Source organism: Sorex fumeus, unplaced genomic scaffold (assembly GCF_029834395.1).
Source record: "Sorex fumeus unplaced genomic scaffold, SorFum_2.1 ptg000078l, whole genome shotgun sequence".
NCBI classification, from domain to species: domain Eukaryota; kingdom Metazoa; phylum Chordata; class Mammalia; order Eulipotyphla; family Soricidae; genus Sorex; species Sorex fumeus.
The window spans coordinates 3,516,023-3,542,191 of record NW_026606135.1 but is presented as its reverse complement, the minus strand read 5'-3'; the positions used below and the strand labels follow the sequence as shown (position 1 = coordinate 3,542,191).

Below are 26,169 nucleotides of genomic sequence, written 5' to 3'. Positions count from 1 at the left end.
CAAGTTACTAAGAGAAGCTCCAAATGCATTAACTAGTAAATGGTACAACTCACCAAGTCCTCATCAAGTTTTAAGACTTAACTGTTTGCACATTCAACTTCTGAGAGCCAAGAGATATATGTATGTGCATCTGCGTGTGTATGTGTGTGTGTTTCCATTTTTCCTGTTTCACATATTCATGGGCTATGGATTGGATTAAATGGCTTGTCCCCATTCCTCAGGTCCCCATGGATGGATTAAGGCTTCAACACGGCCAGTGTGCACATTGCTATATGTCTTGGATTGGCCAAACAGAGACTTGAGATGTGCCTGAGAATATGGATTTGTATATGGTTTCTTATCCACAAGAGAAGCAGGACCTAAGTAGTTCTTGGTTCAAAGGGGAAAGTAGCATGATCATTATACAATCTGTGATCTGGCATAGAGCCCAGGCAAGTTGAACTCAAAGCACAGACCCACAATTGAGGAATAATTTGACACTGAGATTTCTTGTATGTATCTGAATGGAGAGATAACTAATCCAAACAACAATGATACAAATTTTCTCTAGGCTTGGACCAAGTTGGCTATTTTCATCCATCCTCCCATGCAACCCTGCCAACACCCGTCAGTCATAGGTACCATAATCTACTGGGGTGAGAAAACCTCAGTTCAGTTAATTAAAGCAATTTGCCCAAGGACACAGCTAGTCTGTCAAAGGCCAATATTTGCATACAACTTTTTCTACTGCCAAACCCATGCTGTGGCAATCTACCTGGAGCCAAAGAAATAAAACAGACAAAAGGGTTCTGTTTTTGTTGATGTCAGACACACTTTGTGACTATACCCTGATCAGCAAAGTGTGTCATTTTATTTCACAACTTTATTTACTTCTAAACATAGCAGAGGACTTTAGCTGTCCTTTACAAATAATCATAGAGGCATCCACCTGCCAACTCCATGCAGTCTGCCCTGCAGAAAATTGTGTTGCCCAATGCTGGACGTCATACCTAGAGGTGGTTCTACTGCCACCTATCAGCTGTGAGAAGTCAGGTGCCGAGAGAGATGGTGGCGCTCCCGGAAGTACTCATGGCAAATGGGGCATGTGAGGGACTCTTCTCTCAGCTTTGAGTGTAGGTCAGGACCTGACTGCTCCTTCTTGTGGTGGGACCGCATATGGAGCACGAGGTCAGAGGTCAGGTGGAAGGAGAGGTTGCATTTGGCACACCAGTTTTGGGTGGACAAGTTCAGGGAGGTGAAGATGGGTGGTGTCAGGACCCAAGAAGGGGTAGAGGACGATGATGGGGTGGCTATCTGTGCTGTGGTGTGCTTAAGCCACAGTATCGGTGCATCCGGGAAAGCACTGCATAAAGGAGTAATTTGGGGCAATGTTTGCACATTCCAGATACCACTCACTAAGAGCTTGGAATTTGAAAGTGAACCCCAACAAGGCCTGTCTACTTCACTGATGAGTCCCAGCAACTCCCCCAGGGTGCCTGCAAGCCCCCCTGCCTTGAAAACAGGGGAGGCTTGTCCAGGCCTCCCTGCTGGGCACCTGATAGGTTTGCTGAAAGCACTTCTCTGCTCCCTTTGGGCTCTGCTAGGCCACATGGAAAAAAATTTACTATCACCCGAGTCCCTGGGGAAGTCCTGAATCAGCTGTGGGCGGCCATCACACTCCCTCTCCTGGATCTGCCAGTTCCCCAGCCTCTGTTTGTGCTGAGGCACCTCCTTGAAGGCACTCTGCCCCTCTTCCCAGCATCCCTGGGGGGACAGTGGCTTTTCTGTTCTGAGCTTGTCTGGGGATGCTAACAGTGCCAGCTCAGCGCAGACTATATCGGGGCCATCACTGCCAACGGCAGTCTCAGATCCCAGGCAGTTTGTTCTCTCCAGCGCAGGTTTGGGGCCTCTGCCCTGCAGAGGTTCATGGAGCTGCTGTTGGTTTTCAGCTGATGGGCCTAGCAGAGTCCCTGGGCCAGCAGCCATGTTGACTGGCAAGATCTGCAACAGCTGAGTGGGGCAGACACTCCAGCAGCTGACAGTCTTCAGGCTTTGGGACTCTGGAGGTGCTTGCTTGGCTGAGCCTGGAAGGTAGCCTTGGTGGGTGGGCTAGAACACAAGGTTCTGCTGGGGAAAGAAGCAACAGAGAGTGAGACAAGCTGTGTGATTTGGGGACACAGAATGCAAACAGCTCTGACAATGCTGCAAAGTCCCCAAAGCTGGACCTAATCTTGCACATCAAATGGCAGCAGGAACATGGGAGCAGATCAGTCTCTGTGCCATGTGCCATGTGCCAAATCTCAGCTGCGTGACATTAGACAAGCCACCATCTCAGGACAGCTGGAACCCATTTCCTGAAGCCGCAGGGGGAGTGAGGAACCAAGCGGGTCTCATCTGCAAATACCTAGGAGCAGAATAGAGACAAGGGCTAAGGTCTGAAAAAAGAGATTAATGGGCTCCCCCTAGCAGAGATGGTTTAGAAAGGGTTTTTTGTTTGTTTTATTACTGTGTTACTGTGTTACTGTGTTTGGCATATCGAATACGTTAGTGAAACACCATGAGGTACAGTTGTAGACTTATAAACTTTAGTGCTTGGGTTTCAGTTATACAATGATTGAGTACCCATCCCTCCACCAGTGCCCATTCTCTACCACCAATGATCCCAGTAGCCCTCCCACCCCTACGTTACTAGTCCTGTTTGAGCAAATCGATGAACAACGGGAGGACAGTGACAGTGATCTATAGTGTATGTGGATTCCTTTTCTTTCCCACTGTCACCACTGCTTATTTTTAGTTATTCAGAGTTATGAGAAAATAGTTTACTGAAATATTGATTTACATTTCACAGATAATAATATTAATAAGCACTGTCACTGTCACTGTCCTCCCGTTTGTTCATCGATCTGCTCGAGCGAGTCCAGTAACGTCTCCAATGCATTCAGTCGAATACTGCAGAGTGGGCACTCTTTTTTATTTTATTAAAAATTTTTTTGATAGTGAGACATCATGAGGTACTGTTGTAGACTTACATATTTTTGTGCTTGGGTTTCAATTATACAATGATCAAATACCCATCCTTCCACCAGTGCCCATTTCCCACCACCATGGATCCCAGTATCCCTCCCACCCCCCATCTCCCCCATCCCATCCTGCCTCTGTGGCAGGGCATTCCCTTTTGTTCTCTCTCTCTTATTGGGTGTTGTGGTTTGCGAAAGAGGCAATGGGTGACAATCATGTACTGTGTAGCTGTTAGAAAAGACGAAGTCACGAAATTTACATACAATAGTGGGCACTCTTGAGAGCGATCAGTGTCTGGTGTCTACCACTTGCTCTGTGCCTTAGGAAATTTCTCTCGAAGGTGCTCGGAAACCAGTAATGTCAGGAAATAAACCTGGACTGAACATATGCAAAGCAACAGATCACAAAACATTAGCATGCATTTATTATTTCAAATGGATATAAAAAAAGTTATCATAAAAGTTCTGATCAACTTTCTGATCTACCACCAAAGATAACCCCTAGAGCTGCTAGATGGACCTATCCCTCAGCCAATGGTCTCAGTCAACATCATGAGCCCAGGTAGCTTTTGGTTTGTTCCCTGTTTCCTCAGAGGCAGCTTCTTAGAAGAATTCTGTGTGCTTCCCCTTACCCCCTCCTAGTTCTGTGTGATGGGTCAGTGACCCCACCACCACGGAGCCTGGTTTAGACTAGATTAGTAAAGGTTCCAGTGATTTCTGATCAGCCTCATTCACTCTTACCCAGTCAAGCTTTCCATGGTGACTTCCACATGCATTTGGCAATCCCCGTTCCCTTTGGAAAAATTCCTCTTTGCTATTTTCAAAGTTCAGTTCAGATGGGGTGTCCTCCCCCCACCTTCTCTGATCCTCTTAGACACAGGTATCATTCCCTCATACATAAGTCTCCTGTCCCTGACCCAACATCCTATTTTGCACCAAAGGAAATATTACACTTACTTGTTAGTAGTTTGCTGGAAGGCAAACTTGAAGACTCCCATGTCAATTCACCTTTCCAATTGCAGCTCTCAGCGGTACTTGCTCAGAATGGTGTAATCAGGATGATTGTCTGACAAATAAATGAGAGAACATAAAATAAATTTAATAAACTATGAGAAGAAATTAATATCCTCTTCATGAAGATAATGTGAATATTTCCCCTCATAAATAATGGAGAAGGTGAGTATGTTTCCACAGGCCTTAGGGGGAAAAAAACTGCTTCATGGGAAGGGTGAGGTCAGAGAACAACCTTTTCTGAAGCTGACCAACACCTGTGCTATGATATAGATTGCTTCATGAGATAGAGACATCGCTATTAATTGGCTAGTTAAGTATAGATGCCGAAGGTTTCATACACCTAAAGTAAAATTTCCTCGACAACCACATAAGAGAATTTGCATGTCACAATCTAGGTGCATTCATCTTGAATCTGCCAAATGCCCAGTTTCTGAAGTCAGTGTTGCCTCATGCCATCTGCATCAGGATTCTGCCTATGGCTTTTATTTCTCCATTCCAGTTCACACTTTAATGATACTATCCTTCAGATCTTAGCAATGATTATGGACCAAGGAGGTAGAAAAGACAACTTTTAATTAATAATTATAACAATTCCTTTGATAATCATATTGAGGAGGAAAAAATGGGAAGACAAAGAAGTCAGCGACCTGCCTGGGAATCTTAACATGCCCCTAAGGATTTCCACTCTCATAATTATCAGCACTGCTGCAGTAAAGTCACTCAGGAAAGTGCAAAGTTCCACAAAATTTCAACAGTCTATCTACTCTCCAGCCATAGTATTGCCTGCAACAATTGCCAGATGGAAGTTTCTCAAAGTAGAAACGTTCCTGGGTAAAGTGGGGTTGCTCTTCTCTGTCTTCTACAGACACCAGCTGCCCTGGCAACAAGTAGCCCTTGTTCTCTTGTTCCACCCCAATATTAATGAGCTCATTGCTGCCCTCTGCTCTTCTCAATAGCTTCAGTTCATTCTGGGCTCTATTTACAACCATGATACTATTTACTCCTTCTCGTTGCTCTCTGTATATGCTTTTAAAGAAGCTCTTCTTGACATCCCTGTTTATTTAGGTCTGAGTGCAGTGAGACATCATAGCTACACAAACACCCTTCAGTATCACCCTGTGGTCTTCCTTTTGAAAGAAATTGATTTCAATCCTAAACTCTGCCACTTTTCCATGCCCAGAGGGTAATGGTTTTCAACATTTTTAATACCCATGGACCAGTGGCACTTTGAACATGGTGAGCACACGAGTATTGAAAGACAACTGCCTTACATAATGGGTTGAGGAGGTGATAATCTTTGAAAATTTCTAAAACCAAGCTCCCTAAACTGACAGTGTTTAAACTTGCCCAGCCTTTTCTACAAGTCTTCCCTTCTTCCTCATGCTCTCACCCTCTGAGACTACCAACCAGAATTTCATACTGGACTCTAATGACCAACACAAGGACTATGTTCTGAGAGATAAAGAATTAAATTAAAAGCACATGGATTTTTATTCATTCATTTCTTAATCCTGGGCTGCAGGTTGCCAACTTTGCAAATTCCTTCACCAGGAAGTACTGGTCATATTCTCCCCTGTTGCTTCTCTGTTCATCTGATAAAAGGGTAGCTCCAAACAACCATCAAGATATGCATTCACATAAAGTTTAAGTGTACTATTCTGGGGTCAGAATGGTTAGATTAGATCTGCCAGTGTTCGGACCTATCCAGTAAGTCTGGGAAAGGTGTGGATCCTTTACAAACTTTGTTTTCTCCTGTGTGTGTGTGTGTGTGTGTGTGTGTGTGTGTGTGTGTGTGTGTGTTTTAAAGTGAAGCTGGAGCAATAGTACAGTGGGTAGGGCATTTGCCTTGCACGCGGCTGACCTGGGATCAATCCCCAGCATTCCATACAGACCCTCAAGCACTGCCAGGAGTAACTCCTGAACATTGCTGGGTGTGACCCAAAATGCAAATAAATAAAAATTTAAAATTAAAAAATTTTTAAAATGGTGATTTCTACTTCATCAGGTGTTTCTAAAGATTGGTATATGTAAAGTGTCCAAAAGTTTGATCAATACAAGGAGGTATCAGTACTAGTTTTATACTAGTGTGAAAGTTTGTTAAAATCATATAGCCCACGAGTTTCCTTTTTCTCCCTTCATCTACAGAAAAAAAGTTTCAGAAAACAACTGGATGACAAATTATGAGACTTCTGGATACTCTCCAGCATAAGTCAGTGGGTCAGTCTCTTGTGTTCTACTGAAAAACAAGATCGTATTTGAGGATATTATCTACACAGCCACTCAATGCCTTTTTTGGTCTACCTTCCCTTTCAGCTAAAACAAATGAATATATATATATATATATATAGATATACAGATATATATTCAATATCTTGAGCTACTGCCCAGCAGAATATTTCAGAGAATATTTGTTTTTCTACTTTTTCTTTGTAAGGATTGTGAGGGCTATGACTTTTCTCCCAAGAAGGAAAGCATGCATTTTCTAATCAATTCCTAAGCTATGGAGAGAGGAGAAAATGAAACAATTTTAAGCTTTCTAAAAGCTTGGGAGAAAAGTAGATTTCACAGACAATTCCTACAGACTTCCAGTTCAGCTATTTCTATATTCCTGTAGCAGCAATACCTGTTGCATTTGAGCATAAGGAAATGCTGGATTTCCAGGTTATAAGCAGTTCCAGACCCATAGTGAGAACAGTTGTGCTCCTAAAATAACTTGGCCAACTGGACCATTGACAGTGATAGCCTTTAGAAGAAATTGCATCAGAACACCCAACCAGACACTATTATGCCAACAAAATATCATATACTAGACATAGTCTCCTTAAAAAAAAAGTACAATAAATGTAAACACATTATAGCTTGTCTTGACTTTTTCTTTCTTTCTTTCTTTCTTTCTTTCTTTTTTTTTTGTTTTTGCCTTTGGGGTCACACCCGGTGATGCTCAAGGATTACTCCTAGCTCTACACTCAGGAATTATTCCTGGCAATGCTTCCAGGGCCATATGGGATGCCAAGGTTAGAACCCAGGTCAGCTGTGTGCAAGGAAAACGCCCTACATGCTGTTCTATCACTCCAACCCCCATTGACATCTTTATTAAATGTATAATTTTTTGTTTTGTAAAAGCATTATTCTTCTCTGGATTTCTGAAAAATAAATATGTGAAAATTAAAAAAAAGAAAAACAAAACAAAAAAGATGGTTTGAATCATTCGGAAAACTTCCCTTTCATCATGAAGAATTTTTATACATGGAAAGTGATAGTTTGGGGACTGGAATGATGGCACAGTGGGTAGGGTGTTTGCCTTGCACACGACCAACCCAGGTTCAATTCTCAGCATCCCATATGGTCCCCCCAAGCACTGCCAGGAGTAATTTCCGAGAGCATGAGCCAGGAATAACTCCTGTGCATCACAGGGTGTGACCCAAAAAGCCAAAAAAAAAAAAAGTCAATCTTAAAAAAAAAGAAAGTGATAGCTCAGCAAATTAATAGATAATTTAATTCTGTAATTGAGTAAACAAGCTATTGAATTAAAGTCTGATGCATGCACTTGGGTGTTTGTCCAGTGTTCCTTGATTTAAATGAGATAATATTTCAATAGACTTATTATGAACATGTTTCATCATAACTAATTTTTGTTCACTTCTGTGTGATTTATCTACTGCTCCAAATTCCTTTCCATATCAACTAAAAAGCTTAATAAGCTGAATTATTACTAAAAATCATAATCACCTAAAAGGAATGGTCAGATTAGTAACAAGAATTCAAACTTTCAAGTGCTGGGAAAATTAACAGCTTCCAAAACAAACAAGTTTTCTTTTATCAGCCAGTATATACATAAGCACCTATATATATTTGTGTGCAGATATGTACTTGGCTATACCGCTATGTACTCATACAAAATCATTAAATAATAAAAACAAACCTTGATCAGGATGACAGTTTTATCAAAAGCAAATAATTGCCATGATATATAATACAACTTTATTTTTCACAAATAAAATTTGTTTTCCTTTTCTTTATCTATTGTGTAGAATAATCTTTGATATGAAGATGAAGTATTCTGTGCAATTCTGTTCAGGAGACTACCTCCCCCTTTGTGGTTGGTTTTCTGCCATTTTTCCTCTTTTTCTACTCTCTTACATTAAATCTTTTCAAATAAATAGGATAAAATCTTTTACCTATATTTAGCAAAATATGATATTTTATTATAATGTATGACAGAACATTACTAAAATCATCTCAAATGCCACAGCAACTGCTATTAAACTTACCGCAGCAAGGGTGCAAACGAACCTCTGTACATCAACAGAATTTTAGCAAGTACACATTTTAGACATTACAAGTTTAGTCCTAGCTTCCTATTGTCATAGGACAACTAAGTTGTATTAGTCTCTCCTTCCATCACTCTTGACCTTCCTCGGATCCTAGAAGGCTGGTGTGGGGGACCAATGTCCCCCAAAGTGTTCCAGCAAGGTTTAATTTCCAGTGTGCCTTCTAGTTCAACACCTAAAGAGGAAATGCTAAGAAAAGGAGCCAAGAAAATCTTACCCCCAAAACCTGTATTTGCCTTCAGCTTACCCTGAAAACTTAGAGCTTTCTTAGAACCTAACAATTTAAGTATTTTTTTCCACAGTTGCATGGAAACGGTTACATGCCCTGATCCTGGAGAGAATCCTTCCAAGAAAGGATCTGAAGAGAGTTGTCCCGAACAAATTAGGCTAAGAACAACGGAGCAAAACACTGTATGGTGGCAGGATGAATGGGTGAAAAGAACGGCAACCCCTACATCGCCTGAGAATAAAAAGTAAAGGCAGTATTGTAAGCGAGGGAAGGGTAGTCTTCTGACAAGCCAAGGGAAGAAAAACGGAAGGGAAAAAGAATTAAAAAGCATTTGAAAAGTGAACCTAAAAGGAAAACGAGAGACAAAAGACAGAGCGGAAAGAGCGAGGTGGTGGAGGGGGAAGAAAGAAAACAACCAACTACACATTTTTTTTAAAAGAAAAGAATGAATGAATGAGAAGTGGAAAAAGCAGTTAAGGGAAGGAAAGCGCCCGGTGGTGGTCGAAGGCAGGACTGAGAATTCTGGCCCGGGAAAAGGCGGTGAGAAGGGATGGGAATCCCTGACCCCTGCAACTCACTGGAGGCTCGGTCCCAGCGGCAGGACAGCACGTCTCGACTGGTCTCTCCCGCGTTGCTGGACCCTGTAGTGCCAGCCGCCTCCTGGACGCGGTCACATCGCTCGCTGGCAACTTGGCGCTGTAGCCCACAGCACCCGCGGGGACCCGCCTTCCCGGACCGCTCCCGCCTCCCGGGCGGAGCCACAGCCACCTCCTACCCCAGGACGCCCTAACAGCCGTCCAGAAGGAAGACCCGCAGGAGAGGTGCACACACGGGACCTCTTTCAGTTTCCCCATCTGAGACTCCCCAAGGCCCAAGTCGAAGCGCTCACTCCCCGCCTCTGGGCGGGGACCCCGGCCCTTCTAGTCGCTATCTAGGAGCCAGTGCTTGGCGCTACATCACTTGCTCGCATTGCTTGCATCGCTTGCAACGCCCGCTCTCTTGCTTGCTAGAACTGATGCGCAAAAAGCTAGTGCTCTCTTGACGGGGAAGGTGGATTCAAAAGACAGCCAGGATTTTTGTCCTGGTGGGCAGTGTTCACTCAGCCTGTCTGTAGACCCCATCTGCCCTGGGCCCCCTTTTTTTGCCCCCCCCCCCCCCCGTCCCAGTTATTCAGGTCCCAGCTTTGCATTTTCCAAATCATCTTTCAGACTTGGCTAGAACTGTCCCGCTCAGTCTTTCTGCTTTTCCAGTCTTCTTGTGTGAAGTAGCAGCCTCCTGCTAGTTCGGGGTGAGTTTCCAGACCTCCCTGAACCCAGATTAGGAAATCTAACTCCCTGTGGAGAGTGGCAAACAGGGCAGGGCAGGAGAGGTGACAATTCAAGGACATGGCTTTTGAATGGCAGCTTTCAGGATTCAGAAGTAGACTCTAATTTTTCTCTGCACTGAAGCTTGAGAGAAGATGCGATTAGTTTCTCAGGAAACCTGAAACCTTACAAGGGCAGCCAAGCCTGTAGGTGACAGAGCTACAACGTTGCTTAGAACGGAGAAGAGAGGAAAATTGAGGCACTGAAAAGGAAAACCAGCACAGTTCTTGTTCTGGCTTTCCTTCAGTCATCCATTTACTCTTCTGGAAGCCTATATGGTGGGAAGTGGTGCTGGATATAAAAAGCTCTATGCTTTCACCCAAGACTTTGTGACATCTGTTGAAAATGAAAGGAACAAAACCTGTAAGTGTGAGATGGGGAGAGCAGGATTCAGAATATACATTAAAAACTGAGGCAGCATATAATTCAGTCCAACGTGAAAAAACCATCATTTAGGGTATGTGCTTCCTGCAGTTTATTGTGACAACAATCCCCTACTCCAATTTATGATTACTCTGAGTTACCCCCAAAATAAGGCTCCTAAAGCCTGCTATATCCCCAAAATCAAAGATGTTATCTGAGATTTTTAAAATCAATTTTGTTTCACTGGTGTTTAACTGTATGTATTTCAGGCTTACAACTTTATAACTTGGAATCTGTATACAATACATTCTGATCACAACTAAAAGCTAGATTTTTTTTTTGCTATATAAAATCTTTTTAAATTTGATAGAGTAAGGTAAAGGTAAAGGCCCTCCCGTTGATCGTCGATTTGCTCGGGCGGGCCCAGTAACGTCTCCATTGGAGACTTTGTTGTTACTGTGTCTGGCATATCCAATACTCTCGGTAGCTTGCCGGGCTCTCCGAGAGGGGCGGAGGAATCGAACTCGGGTCGGCCATGTTGGCCGCTTGTAAGGCGAACGCCCTACCGCTGTGCTATCGCTCCAGCCCTGATAGAGTTCCATTTACTTAATTTCTTTTTAGCTGTTTTTCCCAATTGAATCACATCACTGAAGATACCTCTGAGATCTATATTCTGGGTAATTTTCCTCAATGAATTTTGTGGATTCTGGTCTAATCTTGAGGTCTTTAATCCACTTTGAACTAATTTTTGTATGTGGGATAAGATATGGATGTAATTTCTTTTTTATTTTTTAAGAGGGGTTGGGGGGATAGGTGTGCATGTTACTGTCCAATTTTCCCAACACCATTTTCTTTGCTGCAATTTCTTCAGACAGATCTTTGTCAAAGATTGTTTATTAATTCAAGAACTCCTCTTGGGCTATAGATTCTGTTCCATTGGCTTGAGAGTCTGCATTTTGTCAAGTACTACACTATTTTATTTGTTTCACTGTAGTTTTATAGTCAATTTCAAGTCAGGAAATGCAATTCCTACCATCTTCAATTTTTCTCAGAATATGTTTAACTATTTGGGAAGTTTTATGGTTCTATACACATTTTAGTACAATTTGTTCTTATTTTTTGAAGAATGTCGTTGGAGTTTTAGGGAGAATTGTGTTGTATATGTACAATGCCTTGATAATTTTGACAGTGTTAATTCTTTCAATTGCATAGCACAGCGGTAGGGCGTTTGCCTTAGGCGCAACCAGCTCGGCTGAGCCGGGTTCGATTCCTCCACTCCTCTAGGAGAGCCTGGCAAGCTAACGAGAGTATCTCGCCCACACGGTAAAGCCTGGCAATCTCCCCATGACATATTTGATATGCCAAACACATTAACAAAAAGTCTCAGAATGGAGACATTACTGGGCCCGCTCGAGCAAATCGATGAACAATGGGAGGACAGTTTGTTTGTTTGTCGAGCAAATTCTTTCAATGCATGAACATGGAATTTTTTCCAGTTTCTGGTGTCCTATTTCTTTCTATAGTGACTGATAGTTTTATGTATAAGACTTTTTCCTCCTTTATTAAGCTAATTGTTAGGTATTTGATGTTTTTTGACACTAATATAAATGGGGATTTCTTTTTCTTTTATTTTTTTCATCATTTGCACACAGAAATACAACAGGTTTCTGATGCTGATTTTACATGCTGCTACTTTGCTGATTTAGTTTATTGTGTTTTTTCTTGTCTCTCATGGGTTCCAATAGTTCGAGTGCTTATTCTCATTCCTCTATAAGGATAGTTATAGTTTGTGTTCTTTTTTATCCAACAGTCATTTAACATTTTGCTGTTCAGTTTCCAAACGTTGGAAATTTTCTGATATTTCTTTTTGTGGTTAATATCTATTCCCAAGGCATTACTTTCTGAGAATATATTTGATACGATTTCTACCTTCATGGCTATGCAAATTGTGCTCCAGCATGTGGTTCATCTGGAAAATGTTATGTTCTGTGTATTCTGGTGAAGAATGTATATTCAGTCTTTGGTGCAGAGGATCCTATTTGGGCTAAGATAAAAAGACACACTGCTGATTGGGAGAACCATTCATATATCATACATCAGAAAAGAGCTATAGCCAAGATACACAAAGCACTCACAAATCTCAACAAAAATGCTCTAGTGACCCCATCAAAAATGAAGAGAGTAGATAAACAAACACTTCTGCAAAGAGGATATTTGAACAGCCAGTAAGCATATGAGTAAGTAGTCAACGATCACTTGTTATCAGGGAAATGCAAATAAAAACAACAATGAGCTATCATCTTATATTAGCGAGAACTGCATGTATCAAAAAGACTAGAAATAGCCAATGTTTTTCTGGATGTGGTGAAAAAGGAATCTTCATTCATCTGATTCAGCCTTTATGATAAATAATATGGAAACTGCTACTACTACTACTACTATTACTACTACTACTACTACTAATAATAATAATAATAATGCTTCCACATGACCCCAAACTGCATTATCTTGACATAAGTACCAAGAAAAAAGTGCATTAATTAAAAGAGATAAATGCACTCCTCCAATTATTGTAGCACTTAGTATAATAACTAGGATATGGAAATAATTCAAATGTGCAATTTCAGATGAATTAATAAAGCAGTTGTGACACATAGACAATGGAATACTACCCAACTATAAGAAAAGATGAAATCTTGCAGTTTGCTGCAGCCTTGGCGAAACTGGAGGTTATCATGTTAAGTGAAGTAAGAGGGAGAAGACTAGTACCAGATAATCTTAGTCATTTTTGGTATACAAAAAAAAAAATCAAAGTAATAGACAATAACAAATAATGGCAAGCCCTTGGACCTAGATTACAAGATTACCCATCAAGAGAGGAGGAGACCTATGGAGATGAAGAGGTGAATTAGATGTAACATTAAAGGCATTGGTGCTGAGTTGTTTGCAATTTAGTGGTAATGAGATGCAGTAACTATGAATTGAGGAAAAAAATCACCACCATTGTAAACATGCTGCCTTAGCTACAACAATGAAAAATATTAAAAAAATAAAATGAAAGATCACGATCATGATCATCCTGTTGTTCATCGATTTCCTCGAGCAGGCACCAGTAACATCTCCTTCTTCCTAGCCCTGAGATTTTAAAAGAGCCATTTCAATGCTCTTTCAGGATTAGGAGAATGAGGTGAAATGAAAGATATCTTTTCATTATCACATAATTGTTCTTTTTTACTAGCTTGTCCCATTCCCAACACCCTCCCCACTGTTAACCTGTAACTAAGAGGGTTTGTTTGTTTTTGTTTTATCCATGTTATTTGTTTCTTCATTTACAAAAAGCATGAAATCTTGCAGTGCTCATATTTTTCCTTCAGATGTATTTCATTAATCATAATTATCTTAATACCTATAATTGGAGTCTCTGCCCTTTCCCCCAGCTGCCTCACTGCCCAGATTCTCACCCACCCCTCACCAGCTCAGCAGGCCCCCCTCACCTTTCTGCTAGCCCCCCTCTGTAACATCACCAAGCACTGATACTCACCCATGCCTCTACAGCAAGGGTCTCTTAGGTTAAAAATGGGGATCCATTCAGTTCACTTTCCCCTGGCCCACTTCAAACCTGAAGCAGACTTTCTCCACTTAAGCTCGTCTCTATCTCCAGCCTCACAATATCCCTCCTTCCCCCACCTTGGAAAACTACCCCTCACCTCTCCTCTCCACTCACCCCCTTCCTTTGCATATCCAACATGATCATACTCTGATAGCTCTGTTTATCACTCATCATACTGTGCTCACATTCCTTCTGCACTAAACCCACAATCATGAGTGTAGCTCTGGTCACTGCCCAAAACTTCATGTGAACATACTTTTCCCTACCTCCTCCCACATACCTAATGGAAAAACTCTTACAAGGCAGTGATAAAATCAAAGAAAAATCCAAAAGTCTTAAAATTCAGCTAGAGAAAAGATAGGAGAAAGTCAGAATTTGAAGTAGTCCCATAATCCATACTAGACCTCAATATCATAAGTTAGATGCAGAAAAAATAACTGGAACAGAACTTTCAGGGAAGGGAAAACACTCAGTCTAACCCCTCAGAAAGTTCTCAATGGGGCAAATCGCAAAGATTTGTCCTCAGACCACAACAGACACAATTGGGCTTCACTGGACTTAATGAGTGAAGATGAAACCCAGGAAGTTTCTTGGCGTACCAAAAAATTCTGTCATCTGTGGCTGGAGCAATAGTTCAGTGAGTAGGGCATTTACTTTGCACACACTTAACGTGGTCTAGATCCCGGGCTCCCCATATGGTCCCCTGGCACCATCAAGAATAATTCCCCAGTGCAGAGTCAAGAGTAATCCCTGAGAATTGTCAGTTGTGTGACCCCAAGACAAAAAAAAATACCCCATCATCTGTCAGCTAACAATTTTAGTGATCCAGTGAAGTGACAGAACTGAAGAGTATGGTGTTTGTGATGAAAAGCTCAGTGGAACAAAACCACAGGGTGTGACCCAGAAACCTAAAAGAAAAAGAGGGAAGTGAGGAAGCAGAAGAGGAGGAGGAGGAATTTATTTGCACTAGTTATGTGGAAAAAATGTTCCAGCATTATAAATGAGGAGCTGCTAACCCATGCTACCTGAGAAGATAGAATATTCCACCTAGGTAGATATATACATCTGGGTTTTATTAGATGAATAGGATTTTACTGAGAAGTGATGGTAAAAACAGATGACAAGGCAAATTTCCTTTAGCAAAGAAAATATAGGCTTAGTCCAGCTATGAGAACATTGAAAGCAGGAGCTAAGAACTACAAAGAGATGCCCTTTAATTACTTTCAATGAATGCTAAACCAAGTAGGAGCCAACTGTAAATTGAACCTCATTGATTGAGGAATATGGGGGCAATAGGGGTAGGTCATGATCAGAGACAGTAATTTGCATGACTCTTTTGTGAATAGCTCTGAACACCTCAAAACTATTACCAGCAACATGCTCAAGTTGCCTCTAGCTAATACACCAGGCCTCTAACAGTACCGGTGAAGGAGTTCAGATACTGGCATTTGGTCAGACTTCCAAGAGTCAGATGAGAAGTACCCTAATATGGTAAAGTGGCACTGTAGCACTGTCCTCCCATTGTTCTTCTATTTGCTTGAGCAGGCCCAGTAATGTCTGCATTGTGAGACTTGTTACTGTGTTTGGCATATCGAATACATCACTGGTAGCTTGCCAGGATTTGCCTTGCAGGCGAGATACTCTGGGTAGCTTGCAGGGCTCTCCGAGAGGGAAGGAGGAATCGAACCCGGGTCAGCTGTGTCGGCCACGTGCCAAGCAAACCCCCTACCGCTGTGCGGTATCTTTTCAAAATGCCTGCACAAGTAACATTCTTTTAGATGAAGTTTTTTTACAGCCATGATCCAGAGACCCATTATAAATCTCTCGGAAGAGAGCACATGACTTGCCATAGCCAAGCTGACAGCTATTTCATTCAGAATCACCCAGAGTGGGGCGGGTGGTGAGTTCCCTTCCCTGCCCCAAGGACCCAGCTCAGGCAGCTGAAAACCTCTAGAACCGCATGGCCACATGTCGTATCTTACACCAGTAATATTCCATAAGTGCACCACATTTAATGCAAGTTAAAGTAAAAGGCACTAATCGTAGAGGGAAATATATTTTTACAAATATATGTGTGTGTGTGTGCGTGCGCACGTTGTGTGTGTGTGCGTGCGCACATAAGGCTCAACCTTAACAACATGTTAGTAATCTCTTATAGAAAGACTTAATAGCCTCTAGGTAAAATACAACAATCTTCACACACTCTCCTCTAAGGAAACTTTTTGGATCGATTTCAGTGTTTTTTGATAACAAACAATATAAAATAAATTATTTTGGGTCTGCTTAGGGACAGGAGTTGGGGTTCGGGAAGGAGACTGGCGAAATATGGTGGTGGGGAGATGTAATGGTGGAGGGATTGGTGTTCGAATATTGAGTATAATAAAACATTGTGAACTACTTTATAAAATTTTTTAAAATTCCGAAAAAACATGAAACTTTTGAAATATTCTCTGAAATTAAGAATGTTTCTATCTCAGCTTCTAGTTTAAGATTTCATCAGAAGTCAATACTTGATTTTGATGGTTCTTCACTTTTCAGATAAACTTAAGTAATTCTACAGATAAACTTTTATAATAAGAAAATTTAGCAAGTTTGGTATATATATTAATACAGAATTCTGAGTCTTTACAATATCAATAAAGTGTTTAAAAAACTTTACTTTTAAAAAAGACATTTAGTGGACTCAGAGTGCTACTACAGCGGGTACGGCACTTTCCTTACATGTGACTGACCGTGGTTTGATCCATTTGATCCACCAAAGGTGACACCTGAGCACAGAGCCAGAAGTAGCCCTAAGCACCACTGAATGTGGTCCAAAAGACAAGCAAACAAAAAATGAGATTCATTATAGTAGCAAAAACTAAAAGGTATTTAAACTGGGATCTTAACAAAAATTCTAATGTTCTAATAATAAAATTTAATATAAAAAGGTTTGAATAAGACGTAAATAAAGTATTGACAAAATTGATTTCACTGTAAGAATTTATATTTCACTAAACGGATATTATATTTCAATTCAGAAGAATCCAGATTACAAATTCAAATTCCAAAACTTTATCGATACATCACTATAATCAAATATTAACAGGGTCTAATATTTATATGGAATTAATTTACCAACAGTTAACATAAAATAAACAAAGTGGGAGATTTACCTTGTCTTATCAATAATTGTTATAAAATTCTATTATTTTAGGTTTGGCTATCAATATCCTGTGCACATCAGAATCAATTGGGCTCTATTATTATAATACAGCCAAAATTATGAATTGAAAATCACAAAACTTTATTTCGTATCACTGTATCTTTAAGTCTCCCACATATACAAAGACCAGGTTCCCAATAAGGAGCTGCACATCATAGTTTCTAGAGTACAGACTCTAGAATCACCCAACTTGCTTCTATTTCTTAAAGCTTCTGTGCAGCAGTGACACATGTGTGTGACACATTAACATTCTTTGGGTGGCAAAATCAAGCAGGTCTTGAACGTGGCAGAAAAGCATGTTTCTTCCAATCAAGAAAAATGAATAGTGAGAATCACTGCTTCAAAGATGTTAAAAAAGAGTATAGCAAAATTTATATGAAATTTGAAACACATCAGAGATGACTTACAATTTTGGGGGATAAGTTGCACTTGTCAGTTAACAGGGAAGGGACAAGTGACTATGGGCAAAAGGAAAATCTTATCCTTGAACTTACTAGCATTTTGCACAAAACAAAAGTTTTTAAACAGCATCAAGTTAAGCAATAGTAAAGTTAATAACTTCTGGCTTATTAAAAGTAAATAGAGTAGATAATAAAGCAAATATAAGCAGATATTTGCTAAATTCAGTAAATGCTTGATACTAGGAATATGAAAGGAACACAAAAACAAACACTGAAAAAAAAGAAAACTGAATCATAGATTATACAAAGTAGGAATGGAAAATACACAAATGTGGAAAATTAATGACCCCAAATTTATGAAATAAAAGGAAAATTCCATGAGTAATAAAAGTAATGCAAATAAGACTACAATGATATATTTAATCATTAGGTGAATATATATATATGACAGTACCAACTGCCTTGAAGCATTTAAAGCTAACAGGAGATACTATCAGATATTAGTAAATACATATCAGAGCAGATACACTCATTTACAAACCTCCAAAGAATTCATGAATCCCACTTGAGATTGTCAACAGCAGGTCACAAAATCACCATGGCAACAACATTTTCATCATAATGACAGGGTTTCCTGATGTCCTTGAAGCAGGGGAACAATGAAGATATGCTGAGTCCCTCAACTCAGTCATCTGGCTGCCTCTAACCACAGGACAGTCTCCAATGAGTGAGTTAAAGTATAAGTTGGTAGAAAGTCTATACAGGCCAAGAATCCTAGACCCAGTGCAAACCTAGTAGGGACCTTCTTTGGTCACCTGAAGTGAGGGTTAACAAGAAGCCAGAAGGCAGCCCAAAATGGGGAGCACTTGACTCAGGATGCAAGGTCCTGTGTCTTTCTCTTGTTGGTGGTGCCATCGCCACTGCTGAGTATAGGGAGTTTCCTGAATCACTTACAACGCTGAGGAAACATCTACAAAGGCACAAAGCACCACAAGAGGGGTGTGGATCTGGAGAGCACCCGCAAAAGAAACTTTGATGCCTACTTTGTCTTAGACGCATGAGTGTCCTGCCTTAGTCCTAGTGTTCCCTAGACCACTTCTATCCCCAGGGTTACAAGATTTTGCTAAGGAGATAGCATTGTCTGGAAGGCAAAAGAGGACATAATCTTGGTCAGATCCAAGGAATGGAATTTTGTGGTCACTTAATTTTATAGGTTGGAAAAAATGCTCCCTGCTTTGTTCCTTAGACAATTTCATTCGGGAAGGGAAAATTACTAATATGGAATATTATAAATCTTTATATATATGTGTGTTTATATAAGTCTAGTTTTAGATAGAGAACCTAGCGTTATAAACCGTGGGTCACAACTCTATATGGGGCAACTAAATTGAATGTAGGTGTCAAGCAAAAGATTTTTAAACATGAAATAGATCTGGGTGACTCACTAGGTCCTACACCAACTGGCCTAGAACTACATTTTGATATTCCCTTCATCATTTTGCAAGCAGATGATGGCTAGAAGTTAACTACTCAGCATATCAGAAGTTAACTCTGGATTTTGTGGAATATTGGATATTTTGGGTTTTTTTTTTTTTAGCAAATGCCAATCTTCTACATGACAGTGTCCATCCTTAGAAAATACCTTCATTTGCATCTGGGCGATTTTAATTCTTCCATAATATGAAGACTTAGGCATAGATCCTGTGTTGAGTTTATGTTCTGGATATGATCCCAAAAATCTAGGTTTAGTATAAAACACCCAGTGACTCAAATTAGAAAATGGTTTATGAACCCTATAACCTGTTAAGTATGGTTTAGTTCATTTATCACTCTGTTGTATTGAGAGTAAGCTTTCCTTATTCACAGTGAAAGTAGAATAACCAAAATCATTCAAGCACTATTGACTTTACAAAGAAATTTTACTACAGCTCAAATAATCTTGATGGACAAAATAAAGTATTTTGTATATGCAAATACCTTATTCAGTATTCAGTACAGTATACAAAAAGATGCAGGTTTAAGCGGTTGGAGGACATAGCCTTGACACTGGGAGGACAGAGAAGACTCAGGCTTCCTTTTCTACTATTATTCAAATATCCTAGGTGGCAATTCCTTCGACTTGCTTCATTCCTTATGAACACTAGAGTTGAGGAAATGTGTACTTTCTAACCCTTCATACACACCGATTTATAAGCAAAATAAGCATGGCTGGGAGAAGGCATTCTTCTCACTGTAAGTTAAGAGACTTCTGAGTTGTGTGGCTATGTACTTCACTGACTCATAAGCAGACATATTGGTGTTATAGTCTTGGATATTGGGTCGTGTCACATAGGAACATTGTAGGAGAGATATTAGTGTCTTTGATGAGTCCTTCTAAAGAGAGGCAGCAAATCCCGCTGATTCATGTACAGATTATCCTATTTTAATGTCCCTACCATTTTCTTGCCCTTAAAATTCCAGATCTATCCTGGGTTGGTTTGGGAAATGTTTTGGGTACAGATGGAGTTTGAGGTAATATTGATTAAGCATATAGTTACAGTTTTCAAAAACTAAGGAGTATTATACCATGTGTTTATTTCAGAATCATGTACTTAAGATTAAGCCACTATGTGATATTCTTAATATTAACCAAGCTGTGTTGCCAAAAATTACAAAAAGGTATATGTGTGCTCTCCTCTTTAATAAAGAGAATATGAGTTGGGTAGAGCAAAGCAGTACAAGAAAAACAATTGTTCTGCCAGTTTTTTATAACATTTTGTCCTCCTACCACCTCCCAAGTCAAGGGAAATCCAATCCCCAAAAACAAAGGACAAGACATATGACTCAAGCTTCTTCACAGACAGCTTAGCATAGCTATCAATATTGTCAATGTTATTTATCTGGAAAGATGTGAATCAAAAGATATTCTGCAAATAGCATGATGTTCTAATTGTAAGGAAGAGTCCCTAAACAGCCATCTTCAAATCATTTCTTTTGAAATGCCAGACTTAAGGAAATGTCATATCTAAAGGACGTTTATAGAAACTGTTTGGGAGAGTTTCTTTCACTAATAAAAATTTTTAAAAATAATAATAATAGATGTTTATAAGGTCTAAGAGATTTTAGGAAAACATGTAGGAGCCCAAGAGTAGCTATCTCAATAGAGAAGAGAACTGAAACACTAATTGAGTGTAGAGAAGTAGGTTTTTAAGAACCATTTATGCCAAGGACATGAAGAGTTTGGGAAAATCTCCCCTAATACACTGAGCAGAGGAACGGAACTCAGAGATTGCACTCAGGCTCAGGTCTCTCTCTGTGCTTATTGTTTCTTTAAAGAGATGACAATATTGCTATGTTGTTTGCCCCAAATATTCAGTAGTAAGATTCATACTGGACACCACCCAGACGTAGGCAAAATGAACTTCTTTCAAGCGCAGAGGAGACATGCTGTTCTGTGTGGTGTGCTAAAATTGCCAATGGCTATTAAACAAAAAATATCACTTACAGCATGTAGTCAATATCTGTGGAAATGAAAGCAATACCAAAGGACGGGCCTGAATCCAGCAAGGGAGGAGCGAAATAGAGGGGAGATCAAAGTTCTGATGCACAAGGTTTGTGGGTACAGATGGAGAGAGCTAGATCAAGGAAAATGAACGTGTCGGTGAAGAAAAAAAGCAGTCAACAGGTATTGAAGACACTGACTCTTATTGATAAGTTGGATCAATCATAAACCTCAACACCTCTCCAAAAACCTATGTTTATGTCTTTTATATTCTAGACCTGCTGAAAGCAACCAGTAGAACATTCTGTAAGTATGGCTGGTTGGATGCAAATGTTGCACCTGATCTGCACACCGGCCTTCACAGAGGCCTTCTGAATCTCTAGGATGTTGTATTTCCCACCCCACCACCTCCACCATTCTCAGCATAGAGAGATTTCAGAACAAAGGGAGGTAAAAGTCATCCAGAAAGGTCACGGGATTCACAAAAAGATCACCCAGATCAGACTCCTCCTGATTCAGGGCCAGTGAGCTCTAGTAAAAGACATCTGCGTATTTCAGGAACCCAATCACCACTTGGGTCTCCAGTAGTATGTGTTCATTTATATCTGGATAGATGGGCAATTGGTGGGGGTTGCTGGGTTCTCCTTGGAACAGCAGGATGGGAGTGAAAGAAGGGATGATGAGGGAAACCAGGCCTGGTGAACAGCTGGGACCAAGGTCGGGATTGCACACTGGAAGAGGCCCCAACCAGAGTTTATAACAGCAGAGCAGGGGCATGCTGTTCTAAATAACAGGGAACTGAGCTTGGAACCTGCAGGAAAACAGACCTTACTATCAGGACCTGGCCTCTGTGGCATTGTCACTGGAAACTAGACATGCTATAGATGGGGAAGAAATCCTGACTCATGCTACAGTGGTCACACACCTGATGCTCATTCATCCAATGCAGATAAACACCAGGCTTCTCCTGGGGAACCCTCAGGGTACAGAGGACACAGGTTGAAATTTCTTGGTCTGTTGTGTGACATCCATATTGGCAAAACCAGATGTCTTCTCATCTTTCACATGAAAGATTCTCGATTGCTGTCCTCTATGTTACTCAGAGTCCTTAATTTCTCCAAGGCTTTCCCTAAATCATTGCTGAGTGATCAGCACTTGAAGGGTTATGGGGAAAATGTTGGCCTGTGCAAGGAACTGCCAAACAGGAAGTTGACAGTTTGTTTCTTCCTGACAGCCAAAGGAGATAAGCCCCGTGGTGATCGTTCATTGGTGATTATTCCTTGTGTGTGCCATGATGAGAGCATAATAAGGATGGAGGTGAGCAGTGGGGTTTGGGAGGAGCTGTGACCCAAGACTGGCCTTTAGAAGTGCGATGGTCAATGTGCTTCATGTAGCACAGATCTGGAACCAGAGAGGTATCTTGTGATGAGATGAACAATCAACTGTAGGTTTTGGCCTCTTGGTGCCAGAGAAAGCCTAGAGGCCCTCATCCTACCTCTACACAGGGAAGACCCATAAATGAAGGCTTCAAGGCTCTTGCCATTACAGTCAAGCTGTTCCAATACCTGAATTCTCATGTTTAATAAGCCTTGGTCTCTACCGATAGGTGATGGCTCAGAGCACACGGTTCCTGGTTCTCAACGAGCTTGTCAATATTTATGTCAGTGCCTAAGTGCACTGAGTGAATAGTTAAAGAACTTGAATGAGAGACCTTCTCATGTCATTGGGAAAATGATCAAAGATATTTCCTCATTCAATGCTGCTCGCACCTGCAGCATCTCAACAAACAGTGCAATTTTCTTTGTCCTGTGGCCCTCAGAGATAACTGACATGTGTTACTTTGAGAGCAAGTAGTAAGGAAATCTTCCCCAGAAAATGAGGGAATCCTGACTTGATGAGCAGTACAATCTTACTCTATGGAGGCCTAGCAGCTCTGTTGGAGAAGTCCCAGGTGATCGGTGTTAAGAATCCTGGTCTCCTACCCACGCTCCTGTCTCTGTTCATTTGAAACAATCTATTGTTACCTTCAAGGAGCATCAGATGCTAAGTGGAGACTCAATTGTGCCTGTCCCCAGTTTTGAAGTGTGGGACACAGAGAAAGAAAACACTTTTAAACATGGAAGATGTTTACCTAGAGGCTTGTTCCAACTCATGGAACATGACCCTGGCTCCTAGCACCAAGTTTTAAAGGGGCAGATCATTCTTCCACAGTAAGGATCCTCCTGCCAGAGGTCCATAATAAATGTTTGGTCTCTTCTACTACTTTCTTCCCATTAGGAATATTAGCAATGGGTCTCAAAACAGAGTGTGGGTTCTCTTCCCTCCTTATAGGCATCCCAAATTGTGTCCTTTCTCCTCCTATATTCTACCCAGGTCTCTATGGTCACCACACATTTCTGATTCTAGGTCTTTCATTCCCTGGTCACCTTTTATCTTCTCAATATTTTGATCTTTTCTGGCTTCTCCTCCTACACCAATATGTGCATTTGTTCCAAATTCCAAAGCAATCTATGACATACAATGAAATTTTGGTAGAGACTGAAGTTCTTTCACAGAGAACTAATGAAACATAGCCTCACGCAGCTGATATTTGGAGACTCTTGAGACAGTGACCACCCTCAGAGATTCCTTCCTCAGAACTGCATCTGCTTTTCAGAGAAAACTGGATTCGTTGTGTGACTACATTCAAACCTGCAATCACGTCCCAACGATGTGGTGTCAGCCTAGATGCATGGTAAGTGGTTTCAAATAAATTCCCATGGATCAGGCCCTCCCGTTGATCGTCGATTTGCTCGAGCGGGCCCAGTAACGTCTCCATTGGAGACTTTGTTGTTACTGTGTCTGGCATATCGAATACTCTCGGTAGCTTGCCGGGCTCTCCGAGAGGGGCGGAGGAATCGAACTCGGGTCGGCCATGTTGGCCACTTTGTAAGGCGAACGCCCTACCCGCTGTGCTATCGCTCCAGCTTTACCCATGGATCAGAAGATTTTAAAAATTCCTTAATATTTACATCTGTTACTATACATCAGGGCTCCTTGTCTGGGATTTTGTAACAAGCAATGACAAGACCCACCATTCTACATTTGAGTTTTTTTTTATAAGTTAGGAGTTGCACTGGCCTATTATTTCATCTGGAACTAGACCTTTATACAAGGCTGCAGAGCATCTAAGGAATATCAGCTAACAAAATTTATGAGAATTGTTGGAACTGACATTTTCAAAAAAACAAATCTCATCAAAGTTTGTTCAATTTTAACGTATGATCCCTGAGCACTTGTAAGGTTGCGTATTAAAACAAAGTAAAAGATAAGTTCAAACACAGAAATGTGCTTTAGTAACTAGGAATCCCAAAACTTCTCTATCCTCCTATGTCCTCTGATAGATACCATGTCAAGGAAATTAACAAGAATCGTCCTCCTTCCCATTCTGTTCTTTTTGACACTGCTGAGAAATAATGCCTCACTTGATGACTAGAATCTTGAACAACCCACACAAACATCCTTTAGTCATGCCCTTAACTCCCTCCATAGAGTGTCTGTGTCTTCCTCTAAGTTGCCTTATAGATTGGTCATAACACCTGCAAGTCAATGTCACAAGATCCATGCGAATATGTGAAAGTGACCATGAAGTGGTCTAGACATAAAAATCTTGATCAGAGGGCTGGAGAGATAGTATTGCAGGTTGGATGCTTACTTCGCACGCAGCTGATCCTAGCATCCCATATGGTTCCCCAAGCACCACCAGTAGTAATCCTCAGTGCAGCCAAGAATAACCCCTGAGCATCACTGGGTGTGGCACAAACAACAAACAACAAACAACAAAAGAATCCTGAGGAAAATCTGCATGGGTCTTCCATGAGATTTGTGTGTATCTGTGGAGCTAACACAGGCCCAGAGCCTCCAGAGCTAAATCTATCAGATCTGTTGCAGTCCCTTTTTATTCACAGAGTTCTTATTAACTGTTGTTCACTAATTCTATTATTACACAACACATTCATGTACTCTGCCTTAAACTTTCGCATCATGTATTCAGATTCCGTCTTCTCAGAGGACATTTATTTGTTATCAAAATGTTCAGAATAATAAACCAAGCCTAGCTGAAACATGGGCTGACAATCTTACTCCCTAATCTTATACACATTCCACAGAACTAAATAATACACTTGCCTCATTCTCATCTAGAATGGATGGGCAAAATTTGAATCTGCAGCCTTCTGAGGTAGTTCTTGTTCCTGGATCAATAAGTGAGGGTGACATGAAAGACCGAGATTAGTACCAGGAATTTTACTCCATGACTTGGAGGCCAACCACACATACTAAGGGAAAAGGGAGCTCAGATAAAGAGGGGAACACCAAATAAAGGTGTTGGGAGGATCCTCCCAGGATGGGAAAAGCATGCTGAAAGTAGACTATAGACCAAACATGATTGCCACTCAATGTTTCTTTTGCAAACCACAACGCCCAAAAGGAGAGAGAGAACAGAGGGGAATGCCCTGCCACAGAGATGTGGTGGAATGAGGGGGTTGGGGGGTGGGAGGGATACTGGGATCCGTGGTGGTGGGAAGTGGGCACTGTTGGAGGGATGGTATTTGATCATTGTATAATTGAAACCCAAGCACAAAAATGTGTAAGTCTGCAACTGTACCTCATGATGTCTCACTATTAAAAAATTTTTTAATGCTTGAGCGGGCCCAGTAACATCTCCATTGGAGACTTTGTTGTTACTGTGTTTGGCATATCGAATACATCACGGGGAGCTTGCCAGGCTCTGCCATGCGGGCGAGATACTCTCGGTAGCTTGCCCGGCTCTCCGAGAGGGGTGGAGGAATCAAACTCGGGTCGGCCATGTTGGCTGCGTGCAAGGCAAACGCCCTACCGCTGTGCTATCGCTAGTCCTAAAGTAGTGAGTGGTCGCAAGGTCAACCTAAAGTCAACCTGCAGCAAAAAAAATTTTAATAAAAAAAAATAAATAAGTCAGGGTGAGCAAATAAGAAAATCTGGACATAGTGAGCAGCTGGAGCCTTAGTACAGCGAGTAGAGCATATGTCTTGCACATGGCTGACCCAGATTCAAGCCGTGGCAACCCATATGGTCCCCTGACCAATTCAGGGAGTAATTCCTGAGTGAAGGGCTAGGAGTAACCCTTGAGCAATGCCAGCTGTGACCCAAAAGGCA

General features: G+C 41.1%; 1 protein-coding gene across 1 annotated transcript; it reads right to left on the bottom strand.

Moving 5' to 3' along the window:
- Positions 1 to 931: 931 nt before the first annotated feature.
- ZNF488 (zinc finger protein 488) lies at positions 932 to 1,965 on the bottom strand. Its single transcript, XM_056130516.1, has one exon. The coding sequence runs from the start codon at positions 1,963 to 1,965 to the stop codon at positions 1,015 to 1,017; it is 951 nt and encodes a 316-aa protein (XP_055986491.1). The 3' UTR covers positions 932 to 1,014.
- Between the last annotated feature and the right edge of the window lie 24,204 nt (positions 1,966 to 26,169).